This window comes from Empidonax traillii, unplaced genomic scaffold, assembly GCF_003031625.1.
Source record: "Empidonax traillii isolate 1590-97213 ecotype Southwest subspecies unplaced genomic scaffold, ASM303162v1 scaffold339:size995844, whole genome shotgun sequence".
NCBI classification, from domain to species: domain Eukaryota; kingdom Metazoa; phylum Chordata; class Aves; order Passeriformes; family Tyrannidae; genus Empidonax; species Empidonax traillii.
Window position 1 is genome coordinate 519,557 of NW_020955532.1, and position 18,399 is coordinate 537,955.

An 18,399-nucleotide genomic window follows, 5' to 3' on the forward strand; every position below is an offset into this window, starting at 1 on the left:
CAAGTCTCAGTTTTGACAGTGCATTGAGTCTGTGCCTAGAAAGTCAAAGGTCCTGGGTGATTAAAAACTCAAAACATATTCCAGTTTCCCTGATGTGCTGGCTTCTTCCTCTTTTTCTGCCATAAGTGGCTTGTATGATTTGGACAAAAATATTTAAATCTCTTTTCATCTGTACTATCTGCTCTTTCTAATGCAGTAGAAATGAAAGTGCTTAAACTTGCTTTATTTGTATGTGATCATTGAGTGTTTGGAAGTCCTTGACTCTGAGCTATTGTTTGAGTATGAATTGTGGTGGTTTAATACCTAACCATGGCAAAACTTCATAGCTTTAATTATTCTGAGTACTTAAATCATAATCACATATTGTATTTCGTTTATCAACAAATACAATAGCATGAGGTATTACCCTCCATAAATCTTAAAGCATCCAGGGTGTGGGAGACAGCTTAGACTAATCACTCACTAGACAATAATCACTCTAGTCATAAAACAAAATTTAAATTCTTTCAGTGATTGTCTAATTCAAGAAGTTTGGGAAGTGCAATATAAAGTATGCCTTTCATTTTAGCTGCAGAGGAGATACAGCATTTGCAGGGCAATGAGATATTTGTGATGTTAACAATCTAAATGATTTTTATTGATAATGACAGATGGTTCTTAGATAATGTGCTCTGAGTTGTCTGTAATATGTTCAGAATAAGTCTTCTGGAAGGTTGTACATCTGTCTTGAGATCTTTTGCTAAAATATTTAAATCAAGGTCATTGTTTATACTTGATTTTAAATAGGTTTTAGCTGGTAGTCTGCATTTCTGTACATTTAGAGATCAAACTGTTTGTAACTCCAAAAGCTACAAATGGAAAAGTATAATAGGTAGCAGGTGTTAGAAAAGGCAATTATGCATTAGCTGTTTTACTCAATTTCTAAAACTGTCTAAAACTATCCATTGGAAATACTTTGTACCTTGACTTATCTCTGAAGCATGATGAATTTTTAAATCTGTAGGGGATATGCATTTTTTCTCTAATGAATTGCATATTTAAGCCTATTTGGTTTCATTTTAAAAGGCTGAAGAATATTACGTGTGTGGGAAAAAAAAGTTGAACAGAAAAATCACAAGACAAAGTACTTGTTCTTATATACTTCCAGATAATTTTTCTGTAATTCCTTAGAAAAATTTTCAATTTCCAGAATTGCAGTTCTGAGCATTTTTGCTTTTATTTTTTTTTTAAAGCTTTTTATCTTATGGGACAATTTTCTTTATTAAGTGATAATAGAATGAATTCTTAGGTTTAAAATCTTAGGTTATTATCAGAAAAAGAAAGTACTTTGGTCTAATTTGACTACCTATGCAATATGGTTTTGTGAGTCACTATGAGAGAGCAAAATAAACAATTTTACCAACAGCTACTGTAAAGTGACTTTCAAAGTTGAAATGCTGCTTTCAAATATATTTATTTAAACCTGTCTCCTTCTCCCGTGTGCTTTTCAAGAAATTATATAACGTTGGAGGGGTGAGGAGGTGTAAGGAGAATTTGTATATATTAATACCAAACCAAGTTCCTTTTAGTTCTCTCTTTCTTGCTTATATCATGTAATTAAAGTAGTCTATACCTTCATTATATTTAGGTAGGGTAACATATAATCCAATGTATCAAATATCCTGATTAACAATTCTTACTTGAAATTAAATTTTTCTACCTACAGGCTATTTGGTCTTTCTACTTCTTCATCTGCAAAAATGGTCTTACTTTTTCTTATCTATCCCCTGCAGTAATTCTGTACTTCAATTTATGTGTTCAGCAGTCTCAATCCAGCTTTGTTTGGCTTCATCCCACAAACATCGTTTCTCCTCTTCCCTGCTTTCCTGTTTGATTGCAAATGCTGAGGCTGGTGCCATGTGTTTCAGTTACACATTCTTTGAAGTGAATCTGTATTTCACACAGATCATAGTTCATTACGCAATGGTGACCTGGGCTGGTTCTTGCTATGTCAGAAAATCTTCATTGGTGACACACTTCAGAGTGGCTTCTGGGAAATGTGTTGATGTTTTCTTGTACAGATTGTGGACTTAATCTTAAATACAGTCTGTTTTCGTTGGACATTTCTTCCCTGTTTCCTTCCAAAATTAAAGAAAGGTGGTCACTTATGAGATTATGTTGTATATCCAAAATAATATGATCATGTATATTTAAAGGAATTCTTTAAAATTCATGTTAAAAGTGAGAAAGAGGTTGCAGTTCAGGCTGAGAAAAAATAGACTGAAAGTACTGTTTTTAGACTTAATTTTAAAAATTTTAAAATATTTTTCTAATTTTAAAGATGAAAGCTTATAAAATATTATCAAAGGCTGAATTTAAAAGAAATACTTCCTGTTCTGTGAATTTATTTACACAATATGGTAGGAGGAGGTTTGTTTTCTTAGAATTAGCTCCTTGTATTTTTCAGAGTTGTGTTTGTTTATTTAAATATTGTCACGTTAGTGTCTGGTATGATCAGCGGAAGCAGCACTTGGCTTACAAGTATGTCTTCTTGAGATACTATTTTATGCTTTTATATACGTTAACTTTCCATCCCAGGAGAAATGTCAAAACTGAAGTAAAAAACATGAATTTTTCAGTAGAATGGTACTGAGTACATGATTCTGTAAAATGCTAACTTTGATATTGTAAATTGGACTTTACCTTGATTTTTCTGGTTAAGACAAACTCTAGAGAGAAGTTTAGTTAAAATTACCATATGCTTTCTCTCTCCTGGGATTTTACAATGTTATTTGAGTGTTTTCCTAGAGAAGGAAATATATCACAGGATTTTATAATCCAAACATATCTTCTCTGCTTCCAAAATTAGCTAATTCTTATTTTCAGTTCCAAATACACTTTTAAACTTAAATCTTCCCTCCAAATATTTGGCGTTATTTCTTTTCTTAATTACCAATTTGGTGGACAAGATGATCTGTAATTTCTATAGCTGTTAACAAGGTGTTTGTACAAACCTCTTGTACTCTTTTATCCACTTTTAACCCCCACTGTGCTCTTTTATCAGGTAAGGGTAGAGGAGAAGGGAAAGTAGCAGAAGAATACTTTTCCTTTCCCCCTTATGATAGCAGTGAAGTTTTTGCACATATTTTCAATACTATGTTCTTCTTGGTTAAATACTAATAAACCAGATATTTTATAGATGTTATGCTTTACACAAGAAGTTGTTTCAGTTCACTATACTTGATCAGAATACTGTATTTTTCTAAAGAGTAAACTGCATTTTTGAAATACCAGCAGAGAATATGAAAAAACTAGCTCTATTTTAAAAGTGCTAGATCTTGTAAATTATAAAGATATCAGCATTTAGATATCTCTACATTTGCCAGATTATTTAGTTTAATTTGGTAATTAATATTTCTAAAATTTTAAATGAGATTTTACATAGCACTGGTTCAGTCATCACATTGATAATTAAATATCATAATTATTTTTTTCAATTCTCAGTGGTATAGAAAATAAAAGCTAAGATTAATTTGGTAGTATGAGAAAACTTAGTGATGACTTTTAAAAATAGGATCACAAATATTTCTGAACTCTTAGGTATACTTATAAAATACTAATTTCTAGAGGGAATTTTATAAAGTGACAGATTCTGCTGACTGGAACTAGAACAGAAGGCTGCAGATCTGAATGCAAAACTAAATTGTAAATGTTTCATGTTACAATGAGGATATGTTTTCCTTTAGTGAAAACTTCTAATTCAGTTGAATATAGAACAAATTGTTTATTTTTAAAATACTTAATAATTTCCTGTAGCAGAAGTTATACTTCAAAAGCTACCAGTAGTAGTAGAGTTTACTTCTAATAATGCAGATGAAACGTTATGTTCATGTCACAACGCTGAGCTGGACAGTACAGTATTTCATGCTATATATAAGGTAATGGGTAACACTAGAAGTGGAAAACACATCAGTAAAGAATGAATTTAAATGTGAGAAATGGATGTATACCTCACCTCCATCCCTGTTACAGATAATAGCTATGAATAGATTTGGCATAGATGAAATACAAGCATATTTGTGATACACAGAGAGACAGATGTACCTGACATTTGTAGTTAGTAGTGAATGTCATAAAAATACCCTTGGAGTATATGGTGATCATAAGTATTATTATTTGTGTATTGAAAGGGTGATATATTCTTATTTTTTCTAGTCTGAACCAGAGGGTTTTTCTCACTTCCATTTGTACGTCTGTGCTGCCTTCCTTGTCAGGTGGAGGAAAGAGATCCTGGAAGAGAAAGATTTTCAGGTAAGTGAGGGGAATAGTTTTTCATGCACGGGGGGGTATTTCTTAGATTTACCTTCCTAGCATTACTTGGGAATGAATTTAAGACAAATAGTAGCAATTGCAGCAGGACTGACAATGTCTTGGTGTTAGTTAGAGTTGCTCCAAAACTGTTAGGCCTGAAGTGATGTACTATAAGCAGTAGAAGATATATTTTCTTTGTCCACACTGGGGGGAAAAAAAGTCTTGTTTTAACTGAGGCAGACTTTGAGAAGGTGATTTCTGGAGGTGCTGTTACCTTGGTATTTCACAAAGAGATTTTCTGAAAAGGTAACTGTATTTTTTTTAATCTTAAATGCATCACTGAAGTATTTATTTAAAATTTCTCATCTATGTAATATAACAACTTTCTATAACAAGGTAATTTTCATTATTTAAAAAAAACTGGGCAAGCAGTCTCTTAAAATAAGGAGACTGGTTTCCAGTAGGAAGTAAAAGGACTTCAGGCCTCTACACTTCAAAACCCTACATTTTCCAGCAAAGAGCATATCAGGAAGTTGTTTAGAAGAGGATTTGAATATGGTAGGTAGGCAAATCATTTGCATACATTTGTAGAAGTTCAGTTATTTTTATGAACTGGTGACTGTTCAGTTTCACAGAAATACTTGTATTGGATTTTACCCTATGATGATGCATTCAATGCCTGAAAGGCTTTGAAGTCTTGTTTGGAGGCTGAATGTAAACAACCCATGCTGTGAAGCCCCCAGCATTGCCTACCCTGGGGAAATGGCCTGTTATCAGTTTATTTCTCTCCATCTGACTGAACTCTGTGGCCCTGTAGAAATGAACCATTGTGCAAATTTGTGCATCACTTCAATCTAGTTTATCTTTCTTCATAAAATGATTTCTTCAGAGTACTTTAGTTGTTGTTGCCTATCTTTGCAATAAATTAATCCCTAAGGGTGCAACATAACAGCTTTAATTTATACTACCTGCTAACACTATCAGATTTTTTCAGTTTATGGTATTTTGTCAAAAACAACTTTAATGTTGATATCCATGCCTCTCAACTACAGTTGTTCACTGTTAATCCTTCCTATTAGATTTTTCCTGTTGTTTTCCTGCACCAAAAAGTATAATTTTCTCCTTGCTACTGAATCTGTTTCAACTGTGTTTTAAGTAAATAATCCCAAGGTATAGTGCTATGAAGATTTGTTTTGTTCTCCTTACATGCACTCAGATTTCTTTACTTATTTAATAATTATGTTATTTCTTTATGGTTTAATTTCTTTATAGGGTGTGTAAACTAGACTCTAAAGTATAAAAATCAGGAACACACTTAGAATACATTTATCAGACTGCTTTAGCTTGCTTACAATGTAGAAATGCAATTAGTAATTTTGAGGATCTGTAGACCAGTGCTAGTTTTATCACTATCATATGTTATCACTAAACAGCTTGGCCTCCTTTATTGTGTAACATGACCTTTTAAAATGACTAAACTAAAGTGTTATCAATTCTCTAAATGATACTTCTGTCCCACAGGCAAGAATAAAATCCATTATTCTTCTGCTTCATTAATAATAGCTGTAGATCATTGCTTAGTCTTCAGAGTAGTAGCTGAAGTAATAAGCACTTAAACTACATTGGAAAATTGGGAAGTTCAGTGTATACTGTTGGAGTACTGTAATTGCACTGAATTCACATTATTGAGAAGTCATAGCTATAGTACATTTTGTACAGAAGTTTTTTGTACCGTAAACTGCATCAAGAATCACATGCATCCAGTAATTTGTCTTGCATATTGTGTGGGTTGTATTTGTTTCTCTGCATATGATAGGAATAAAGGAGGTCTCTCCTAATTGTCAGTCAGAGGGCCTGGTTCTTTACTACTAGCTGTGAAAACTCCTGCTCTTCTTTTACATGTCTATTTGACCTCTTTCAGTAGAATTACAAACCTCACAGGAATTTTAAGTCAGAATAATTTCCCCAGAACATCAGGTGTGGCGATATGCTGGATGAGACACTGATCAGGTTTTGAATCAAAGACAAGTTTTAAAGGACTTGGTTATGCAATACTTTTATTGCTATTATTTGATGAAGTATAATATCAGTAATGTTACAGACAGGACAGTGATAGAAACTAGTATTTGGAAACAATTATTTTAAGAACATTCTCGTAAGTATGTCTTGCTACACGTAAGCGATCAGTACAAGTATGAAATTTATTCTTCCTAATGAACAGATTATTGACTTATATACCAAATGTCCCTCAATAATAATAGTTCCTTATTACAGACACCATGTATATATCATTCTTGTTTTGGGGGCTCTTTTTGTGTATTGTTGTGTAGCAGAGAAAGAAATTCTGCAGTGAAAGAAGTTAGACTGACTGGACGCATACTATAGAGTGATACAACCTGAAAATTGCTTGATATTTGATTTGTATCTGTAGAATTATATATTAAGATGTCACCAGAAGTAAGTTTTGATGAGGGAAATAGAGGAAGAAATAAAGGTTCCAGCTCAGGCCCCAGATGTTCAAATGTTCATGTATGTATGATATATCTATATATTATAGATATACATGTATATACCTAAAGAGGTATATATATATAGACTTGCGACACAAGCATAGAAAACTGTGTGGATGCTCTGCCATATTTTTCATGTTTCAAATAACATAAAAAATAATTTTCTTACTGTAAGGTGATGAGTCGTGATAGAAGTTGACTTCTTTGAATAATTTGAACAAGTTATTGCTCTCACTGCCATCTATTTGGTTAAGTACAAGCTATCAGTGTAGATCTCATCTGAAACGTAGAAGTTGTCTCGCGTTTCTGGCTTATGAAAACTGGGACCTCTAGGCTTTTCAGGGAAGATTCCACACCACTTCTCCATTCCATGTCCTTATAAATTGTTCCTACCTGACTACTGTAAAATACAGTGGACAACAGAGAACAACCATGTCTCCAGTGCCCCAAGAGAAAACACCTGATTTTAGGAAGAGGGGGAGGGGGGAAATGTCAAATGATTTTGTTTTCCTAGGAGTTTATAATTGCTTGTATTTCCTGCTGCTTAATCAGTAGTCTTTCTAGTAGTAAGTTTTGATCCCATTTTGGAATTTGCTACTTAATGCAATGAGCTGTGTGGTCCCGTGCTATGTAATGAGGGCAAAAATTCTTACATGTAATTTTCAAATTCCCCAGTGTCACTTTTTGATAGCAGCAAAACTAAGCCCACATGTTTTTATGTAAACAGAGATTAATATTATTGAAAAGAATGAAGGTTTTTTAGTTTTCATTATGGCTTGTTATTCTCTCATAGTTCTCACTTCTAGTCTTCTTTACCTAGACAGTGTACCCTACAAACCCAGGTACAGAGAGCTAGTTTCGGTAGCTCTGTAGCTCCATTCGTACTTCACATTAGCAATTTATACTTCACATGTGTGGGAGAAGGGAACAAAATGTGCAGACAGTAAATGGAAGACCTTTTAATCTTGCCTCAGATTTTCCTTTGTAATTGATGTGATGTTTTATAGAATCAAACACGTCATTCTTGGTTTATGATGTTTCTGTTGATGGTATAAATGTTTGATGTTAATTTACTGGCTCCATATTAGTATCAGATTAAAAAAAAGAAAAAAAGCCAGAAGTTTAATATAGATAAAAATACAATTTTTTAATATGTGATAAAGTATGCTTTGTGAATTAAAAATGTGAAATTCATTTAGTTTTTACTAAGTAATAAACATGCAAGTAATGAAAACCTTTCTACTTTTATTTATTTGCCTACCTACAACCATAATTCCAAAATTCTCCTGAGTTCTTGAGAGATATGAATGGCTGATGCTGTTTAGTGGTAAAATATTCAAGCACAATTTTGAGCATATTTAGAATTAAAATATTAATAAAAAATATGGCTGTCGAGTTTAATGGTGTCATGTACAAGAGATTTGTAAGGATGCAGGACTTCAGGGACAGATCCAGCTCTCAAACTGAATATAAGCTAATATAATTATTATTAAATAAGTAAAATTTAGACTGATGCTGGTTTATCTGTTAGATTTAGTTCAGATTTCCAGTTTAAGTAAGTTATCATTTTGTTGTCATAGCTGAGCTGTAAAAATATATTCAGTATGTTGTAGTAAGGAATCTGTCTTTTCTTATTCATGATTCTAAGATACAGGCTTTTCTGTCTGTCTAACAGACATTTTCGCCCGTGCTGTCATCAACTCACATCTTTATTATTGCAGTGTCCTTTTCTTTGACAAATGCATTTTTACTTCAATTACATTCACCCAGACTGCAGAGAAGCTGTAAAGACCATTTTTCAGTCCACCATTTTTTCTTGCTTTCTTGCTTTGCATCTCCCTTAGCTCCCTTTCCTTTATTGCACTAAGGAAAACTTAGACGCTTTGTCTTTCAAGGCCTTTAATGGACTAATACTGACACCTTGCATGTCATCTCAGATTCGGCATTGAGATGCTGACTACCAGTTTATCAGCCAGTGCACTTGAGCTCTCAAAAAAAGTGTCTGTGCTGTCTCCCAGGTGACCACTTTCCTTAAATGGAGCACCTAATGCAGATACTCAGTTACTTTTCTTTAAATCCTTCTGTTAAGTTCTGGTTTCTTTGCAATGCCCAAAATAGATTTGGCATGTATACTTGAATCTGTTAATAGCACAGTCACACTGAATAGTTTTTTGTTGCTTCTTTTTACTTTTCTATGAATTTGTTGTCTCTTGTCTTATACTTGAGCCGTAAAATCTTCAGAATAGTAATGGTGCTTTATTCTGATTCATATAATATTTAAAATAATGATTGTTTATTTATTATTTTAGATAAGTACTAGGAAAGAAGCCTTATTGACCTCATTACCAAAGTGAATGCATGCACAATTGTGCATTATTAAAATTTAGATATATGCTAACAAGATGCTTAGAAGACCAATTCATAGTGCTGCGTATATAAGTAACAGGCTTTCATTTAAAAAGTTTAATATTAATATTCTTCCTAGCAATGATCTACTCTAGAAACATGTCAGATATCAGAAATGTGATATTTTCACTATCTTTTTACACTGAACTACAGTAATACAGGTTTCATTAATCTTTTGTGATCTTGTATCTAGTTTATGATATAAATTCTTAAATAGTTACTTTTTCTGCATGAAAGTACAGGAGTTCTCCATTCATATTATATGAGGCGTAACTAATAAATATGTTTTAATTTAGCTTGATGTGTACTTTGCTAGAAATTTAATTTCCACCCCTACTGCAGTAAAAATAAATGTTTCTAAAGTAAAGGGAAAAAAGTGTTTCTTAAAGGATTAGTTTTCTGAATAAGAGGAGTGTTTGCTCTCCTTCACTGTGAGCTTTATGATTAGATGATTTTGTGGTTCTGGACCCTGCACCCTCACTCTTCTGTGTGTGGAACCTAAGAGGGTCTTTTCTGTGAATGTACCAAAACCTGTAAAGAATTAAGGAGAGTGAACATGGAAATCTTTCTAACTTTAAAGAGCCTGTCTTCTAACATTGCTGTGAATTTATTCCCTGCTGTGAACACTTTTGGAAGACGTTCAATAAATTGTCATGTGTTGGCAAGAAACTGGGAGCTCTGCTGTTTTAGACTTTGAACATCATAGCTAGCAATCTAAAGTGAGATTGCTCCCTAATCTCTGAGTGCTGGTAGCAGACAGCTGGGATCAACATTGTTGAATCATTTATGTTCTGAAGAGCCAATTTGCAATAATAAAAGTACTGACTTGATTTTTGCATGCAAAGTGCTTAATGAACAGAGAATGATGTGACTGGCAAAAGTTTATCTGATCTGTTAACAACCCTCCTCAACTTCGTCAAAAATTTCTGCATATTTTGATTATCATGAATATCTTGACTTCCCATGTGAGTATATTGTAAAGTAAAGACAGAGATGTTTTGACATACAGTCTTAGAAATACGTTTTATCCCGCAGAACTTATTATTGCAAAATTTTAATATTCAACTGAAATATAAAAGGTAAAGTGTACGTCATACTTTTTTAACTTGGAGAAACTAATGGTGCTTGCCTTGTACCAGGAGGAGGACTTGCCCTCTGTCTAGAAGGTTACTTGAAGATTCTGACCAGTTTATGTAGTACACTAAAAATGACCTAAGAAGGATGGAAAAGGAAATAAAAATCCTAACACTACCCTTACTTTTCTCTAAAGTTTCAGTGTGACTTTCCTTTCTCTTTTGATGAGATTGTAGACCTGTTTTTCTATGTGATACATACTTTTTTCTCAAAGCTTGGCCTTAATATGCAAAGCTGAGAATGGAAATCATTAAAAAAATAGCAAGAAACAAGCCCACTTTTTGTTTACATTTCATACAGATAGCAATGTGCATATTTTTACACCTAAATTCACCTTTTTCTTTTTTTTTGCTTGAGTTTATAGGCCAAGAGTCTATAGTAATAATACTCATGCCCAGCATTTTAAAAATATTTAACAGACCTACTGTAACACAGATAAATTTTGTAATATCTGAATTTGGAATCTGCTGCCCTCTTTCCATCCACTTCTCTCCCAGAAGTCATACTTACTCCCCAAGACATTTGGAACTGTTGCACATAGTAAAATTTCAAGTTACAGTGTAATGATATTGAATTGCAAGTAGCTTAAATATATGTATTTGCTGCTGAAACTCACAAGTTACTTTGTGATAATGAACTAGTCTAATATTATCAAAGAAATCACAGGAGTCTGTGAAACAAAGCCCTGTTCTCTCCAAAGCAATTGAGCAAAACCAAGTCCTGGAATACCTAATTACTACTGCCATGAGTTATCTTGGGAAATCTGTCTATATTTTTTTGTAATGAAATAGGTTTGCCAAAACAGTAAGACATTTTAAAAATCCTTCCTGAAGGAGACTAGCTCCACAGGGCCAGGATACTTTATCAGTAGAACTTTTATTTGAAATGCAGCATGAAAAACGGAAAGCTGAAAACCTTGGTGATAAATAGGATTCCAAGTCACATGGCTTTTACCAAGTCATTTATTACTCAAGAGTTTACAAATCTGGAAATCAAGGTACTGGGACATAGAAACAAGTGCCTTCTACCCCAGCACATTAGTTGAGAGCATCTAAAAGGGAACAAGGTACTTCACTGTAAAAGCTGCAGTGGCTCTTTCTTGAGGAAATGTGTAAGATGTAAGAAGTGTTTTGCAGTGACTGCCAGCTGCTCTTTCTTGCGAGTAGTTGGGGAGTATGCTTGAAGAACAAAGGTCTTAAGAACTTGTGTCTCTCGTCAGAACAGTTTGGAGACGTATTTTGACTCACTACACAGAAGTATCAGTGTGTAATACTTTTACATTTGTTTACTGTTTGAAACAACAATTTTCAAAAAGGAATATAGTCATTTATAATCCTGAATATTCTGTATTTTCTTCATGTCAATGTTCATGCCATTTCAAACATTGGATTTCATCAGTGTTTTTCGTCAGTTAGTTCCAAATTAGTTTCTATATGAATAATTGGTTTTTGTGATAGGGAATATGTTGCAATTTTAGATTTTAAAAATTTCATATATAAGCACTGAAAGTGCAGATTTGCGCTTGGAATCTACAAGTCATTAACTTCTACCCCTTCTTTCATGCAGAACAAAATCTTTAATAACAGATTTAGTGTATTTGACAATTGAGTTCCTTATACCATATATTAGTAGGACAGAGTTCTAACTAATGTTTCTCTGTGCCCTTCAAAAAAACCAAAACAAAGCAACTAGATGACAATGTGAAGAGTCATTTCTATTTTCTAAATAAATGATGTGTGATATTAGCTAATATGTCTTCCTTATTTTTCAATATTAATCTTTTGAGTAACAAAAAAGGTGTTAACTAGGTGCATGGTTCAGTACAAATACTATATGTAGATATGATTCATGTTAAAGTGAGATTGAAAATGTGTTACATTATATACCTAGGCTTAAGGTTTAATGAAAGAAAGTGAATCCTTTGAGTCAGGTCTAAATTAGAAATAAAGTCACTTTAAATTACATTTGCAGTCAGTGGAAAGACATAAGTGTGAATCAGTCACTTCTGATCTCACCCTATCCTCTGCAAATATTTATTTCATTCCACTAATTACAAAGGAACACGGCATTGACAGAAATCTTACATTTAATGGTCTGAATATTAAATATTATGTAAAGACTTCCTTGAAGATTTGAATGTCTCCCGAAAGCCTGAGTATTGTTTCCTGTAGTGATTGTTACCAGAGATGCTACCGGTAAGGAGGAGGGATGGAAGCTCAGAAGCATCCAGAAGCAAATCCAGTGGAGACTGCTCAGTAGAGGGAAAGAGATATTGAACATACTTCCACTTGTAAAACTTGCTGTTGTGTGGAGGAAAACTGTGGACTGTAGTGTTTACACAATTTATATTGCTTGGAAGATCCCTTCACATTCTGAATGTTTTCATAGAAAAAAATATCTGCTCCTTTAGCAAGCTTTTCTTCTTTGGGATAGAGTTATTTGACTCTTGAGAGAATGCCAAGCCCTTGCCTTTATGTGCAACTCTGTTCTTATTATTTGAGTTAAAGGAATTTAGTGTTGCGGATTTGAATACAGTTTGTTTGTGGGGTTTTTTTGGAGGAAACATATCCTTGTGGTTGTAATAGGAAGATAACTTTAACTCTTGGTTAGTAATGAATTTTATCCTTTTACTGTAACTGAGTGTAACCTGAAATGCACTCTTATTTTACTTACAGTTATTCTGTAAAATCATACTATGTGTTCTGTATATTCTTGCCAATAATTGATTGGTTTTAAACCTTTCAATTACTACCCATTTTGCATAGTGAGTAATTAGCAGAGCAACCTAAGAAGAGCGTATTGCCAATGGATCACTTGGTTCCTGACTAAGGGACCAGTTTCTTCAGAATCAGAGTTTCTTGAAGAAGGAAATGGAAAAGATTACAAAATAGAGAGGACATGGAGAGTTACCTGAAAGTAGAGCTTCAGAGATCGTTCCAGTAACAATGACATAGTAATAACTTCTGTCTTGAACTCTGGGTACCATAAAAACGCTAGGATTCTAACTCAGTCTTGTAAAGCTGACTACCTGCTGTTACGTATCTACAAAGTTCTGCAGTTTACAAAAATCTTTATTTCATTATGCTCCCTGGAAATGGCATATTTTGAAATGGGATTAGATTGAACCCATTAACCTTATAGTGTAATTGGTCAGCTATTCCTATTTGCCCCAGGAATTAATTCTCAATATTTTAATGGAGATTGCCTGGTGAAATTTGTGCTAGATTAAGTGCTTTTTTTCATTTTCATTAATGTTGTTGTTTTAATTGCAAGAAAATATTTAATATGGCTGTATGTCCCTTTTGTGATTGTTTTTGTTGAAACTTACCCTTGAAGAATGAAGTGCCACCCAATAAATAGGCAACAAAAATTAATAGCAAATGCAGATTTTGGATTAATGAGACTGGCCTGGACTGAATGCAGTGTAATCACTGCTGTTTTAAAAAAGGTTTCTTTTTGAACGGAAACTCTAATTTTTGGGTCCAGATATCCTGATGGGATCCTAAAGCATTCACACATAAGATATTTAATGATGGATAACAATTTGTTCCTGAGCTGAAGAGCAGTACTTGAAGCTTCACACGCTTGCCTGCATATATATAAAGTCTATATATATCATCTGAAATTAATTCTAGTGATAAAGAACCATTACAAGTTTCAGATATAGCCACACAGAACTCTATTTCAATGATTATACAAACATACAAGCATGTTTTAGCAAATAAAATATTTAGCTGTTAATCATGTGAGGACAGAAGTTATACTGAGACTATAATGAGAGCTTTTATTTTTCTTTCATCCGAAGAATCTGTATTTAGCCTTGTGGGTTCTTTATATCTTCAGGAATACTGTGGTTTGGATTTTTGTAGTGATTTTCTAGTGCAAATACTTGAACAGTACTTAGACATTGCAAGGTCAGAAAATAATTTTACAATGCTCTTTATAATGTGGATTGCATATTTTCTTGTTTTTCATTTGGATTTTTTTAATAGAACTGTAGATGTACTGTTCTGACTAGCAGCACTCATATGTTTTGAATATTTCTCAACATTATCAAGATATTACACAGAGTGATGATAGGTTGGGGTTTAAAAAAGAAAAAACCACAAAAACCTTAGTACAGTTTCTTCCATGATACAGAGGATCCACAGTTTTGTTATATTCAACTACAGAAAATGTATGGCAAAATGCCTCTTGCAGATCCTTAGTGTTCAGAAAGACAAACACCATTAAGTCTACTAGTCTGCAAACAGCACAATGAATCCACATCTATGAAAATTTAGTATTATTGCAGAATTCATAACTCTGTAGGGTAAAATTAAAGGTTTTTTCCCTCCAAGTATTTAAAAGATAATTAGATATGAAGAGGAAAAAATAGCTGGTTAGGAACAGAAGACTCTTGAGTCTCCAACAAACCTGGTCTTTTATCAGTAAGTTTATATAAATAACTTTTGCTAAATCTTTATGGTTTTGACACAGTTTTTAATTACATTTAAGTAGTTGTGACTGCATCTAAAAATCACATTGTCATAATTGAAACAGAATTCTATTTCACTATTCTAGAAGAAAGAATGAGACCTAAAGTATATACATAGAATGCAATTGGTATGGTGAATACTGCTTGTCTAATAAGTCTTTGGGAAAGATGCAAGAATACAGTTTGATTTTTGTTTGCTTGTCCATAAATAGTTTCTTGATAACCCTTAAAGTTTTTGGATGACTTTAGGTGAATCAGAATAATCATTTGATTTTGGCTTCAGTTGCATCATTTGACAAATTCAACTCACCTTTTTTATAAATGCTGCTGTTTAAGAGTTAAATTGATCCCAGAGGAAGAAAATGGCATAGGCTTTTGATTATTTTGAGTAAGACCTCAGGGATACAGAGGCACATTGCTGTTACATAAATATAATCATACTTCTTTTCAAAGCATATTCACTTGGGCACATTGAGAATCAATAGAATATAAGTTCAGTAAATAGGCTTCAAAACAAGAAATGTTTTGCAGATATGCAGAGCAATTCAAGTATAATTTGCAGAGCATTTTACCAAGATTCTAAGGTTTTAGACTTTCTATTTTATAGTTAAGACTTACACAATGTCATTGTTAATACTGCGTAATAAAATCCTGGTAGCAAATTAGATGAAAAAGCTGAGCTGAGGTTTTACATCCATATTCTGGTGTCATCCATGCTCTTAAAAAGTGCTATTTCATTCTTGACATGCTGTTCGTAGCTGATCTTAAGTGAGTAGCAAAACCAGATAAGGCTTTCTACCAAGAGAAAATAAAATCACCACCAGAAATTTTTGATCTGGCAAAACTTCAAAGGTGTTGAATCTCCCTGCATGGAAAAAAACCAACCAAACAAAGAAAGAAGCTCCAAAAAGCCCAGCCAAAAACATTCAAATCAGAAAAGGCTGTCTATGCTATCTGGGAAAAAAAAAAAAAAGTGGTACTTTTTAACAGGTTCATCTATAGACATTCCAACTATAACTCATGCACTAAAATAGCACATAATGTGTAACTTTCCAGGATGTTTGAATTTTCACCTGACACAGAAGTACACCTCTTGCCACTGAAGGGGGTTTTGATTCTTGTAAGTTCCATTGGTTGTTCTTGTCAGTCCAGATTTCATTTTTTGCTACATTAAAGTTATACTGTATCTTGAATGGTTTCATCATAATTACTTCTTTCTCAGAGGAAACATTGAGTTTGTCTTAATTGCAGAATTATCATATTTTGACTTCAGTAAAGTCATCTGCTGTAACCATTTGAGCCTTAGGATAAAAATATCTACGTAATAGAGGACATTTGCTGTAGAAAAGCAATGCCAGACTGTCAGTGTGTCAACAAATTATACTGAAAGTAATTCAGCTAAAAGTTATGTGTTGAATACCAACAGAATTGAGAAAGTTGGCCAAGAGAAAATGACTAATGCCAGAAACACGGAGTTGGAAGGTGTTTTAACATTTATTTTATAATGCCCGTTTCTGCAGACTTAATGAGAATTAGACACAGAATGAATATGGATTTTACTTATGGAAAAATGAAATTGTCTAAAAAGATGTTAAGTAATTTGGTGGACATCACAACATTGAGAGAATATCCCTGTTTATTTCAGAGCGACTAAAGTCGAGGTATTCAGCAAAAGAAACTCAGTATCCAAAATTATACTCCAGTGAAATATCTGAATTTATTTGAAGATTTGATCAAAGTTCAAAATTAAAAGATGAAGTTTTTGATTGGAGGATACTTCAGGTGAACAATAGACCGTATTTGTTTAGTGCTTTCCAAATTTGGGTTTTCAGATAAAATCTTGTAAGTAAGGCAGAGGGTTTTCCTGATGTTCAGGTTCCCAGATTTTTTTTTCCACATTGTTTAATTATAAGTGATAAATAGATTTACTAAAGATACACTGTAAGAAGCACTACAACAATCCAAACCACAGTATTCCTGAAGATATAAAGAACACACACGGCTAAATACAGACTCTTTAGATGAAAGAAAACTAAAAACTCTCATTACAGTCTCAATATACCTGATATATGTAGACTTTATATATTTTAATGCAAGCAAGCAAGTGTTGTTTCCTCTTAACATGTAGTTCGCCATCTGCTTTGGCTCTGACCATAATGAAGTCTCCCATCATGAAGTTGTGTGATAGCAGCATAAATATAATGTAGTAACCGCATGATTTAACAGCATGAATCAGCAGTGGACTGTTGTGGCTTTCCAATTCCTTACTGCAACTTTGCTATCTCAACAGAATGTTAGAAAGTAAATGAGGTAGCATTAGGGTTGAAGTGGTTCCAGTCATCGTAAGTAGCCTGACTTTGTGCTTCACTGGGGCTGCAAGGATGCTGTTTCAGCCTTCAGTCCTATCTCAGTCTTGCCAAGTGTGTTATCATTTCCCTCGTGGCAGCATGATCACTCACCAGTACGTGAGACACTGTAGGTCATGCATGTGAAACTGTAATGAAAAAATTTGTCTTTTTATTGCCTTTATTTATATAGTTTCTTTAGAAATAAATTCAATTAAACTTATTTTGGATATTTTGGGCTATTTAGATAATCTTGGATATTTATTTTTGCCTCCATGCAGATTTTGAATACTTAGTTAATTTTTTTAAATATATCTACAGCTGTATCAGAACTCTTGCTTGTTCTCTTTGTGTATTCAAAGCTTTTCCTTGTTTTCTGGAAGACTGTAAATACAGAAGCTCCAACATATCAGATGATAATACTGTTAAGAGATTGTGTTTTTACAGTGACCACAGTGTGTCCAGCTAACAACAGTAACGAGTTATTGATATTATCTGCAAAAATAATTCTATGTTAATTTTTCTCTGTGGATTTCAATGGCTGTCTTGTACAAGTAAGTGCTTCCCGTATCTGTGACAATTTTTGTTTATTTATGTCAGAAGACACTGTGGGAAGAAAATTATATGTTCACAAAGATAGTAAAGATACAGTTTTAATTATAAGCATTAAATTCTATCAGCTTTACTTAGTATCTCTCTAATAATTATTGATCTTTTTATTTATCCAATTTTCTTACTATCAGTTAAGATCATATGAAACTTTTTTTTTTTTTTATCCCCAGGGTCATTCCTAATAGCTTCATTTCTTTCTTTATTTTTGAAAAATGAACCGACATTGATAGATGCAAGTGTGCAAAATAATAATTTCATACTGTGGTTTTTTTTTTCCTGTACATTTAAATAGCTTTTAACAGTATCAACAAAAATATAACACGGCATCGTATCAGGGAGACCAAAAGGGTATGTTTTTGTTAGTCCTGTTCAAGAAGAGGTTTGTCTGGTGACCATCTGTGGGAGTCCGTAACTGGCATGATGCTATTCAGCATTTCCACTAACAAAATAGTGGATGTTAAAAATCTGTGGATGACACAGATTTACCATTCTGACAGTGAGGAGAACAAAGCAGTTCCATAAACAAATCTTGAATCATTTGTTCAGTTGACCTCTTTAGGCAAGCTGTATTTTGGTGTAGTCAAATGAAAAAATTTTGCAAATAAAGGAAAATTAGAATAGGTTA

The 18,399-nt window shown here is 33.2% G+C and overlaps 1 protein-coding gene across 2 annotated transcripts in view; it reads left to right on the plus strand.

Moving 5' to 3' along the window:
- Nucleotides 1–18,399, plus strand: part of TBC1D22A (TBC1 domain family member 22A) — a 164,516-nt gene that overhangs the window by 129,164 nt on the left and 16,953 nt on the right. Inside the window, exons 12-13 of one of the 2 annotated variants that reach the window (XM_027892148.1) lie at nucleotides 4,195–4,290; nucleotides 18,149–18,337. In XM_027892148.1, the coding sequence (XP_027747949.1) occupies nucleotides 4,195–4,290; nucleotides 18,149–18,166 (114 nt within the window). In that variant the 3' untranslated portion in view covers nucleotides 18,167–18,337. Of the gene's footprint in view, nucleotides 1–4,194; nucleotides 4,291–18,148; nucleotides 18,338–18,399 lie in introns of those variants that run through there. The other variant, XM_027892147.1, reaches the window with a different exon arrangement.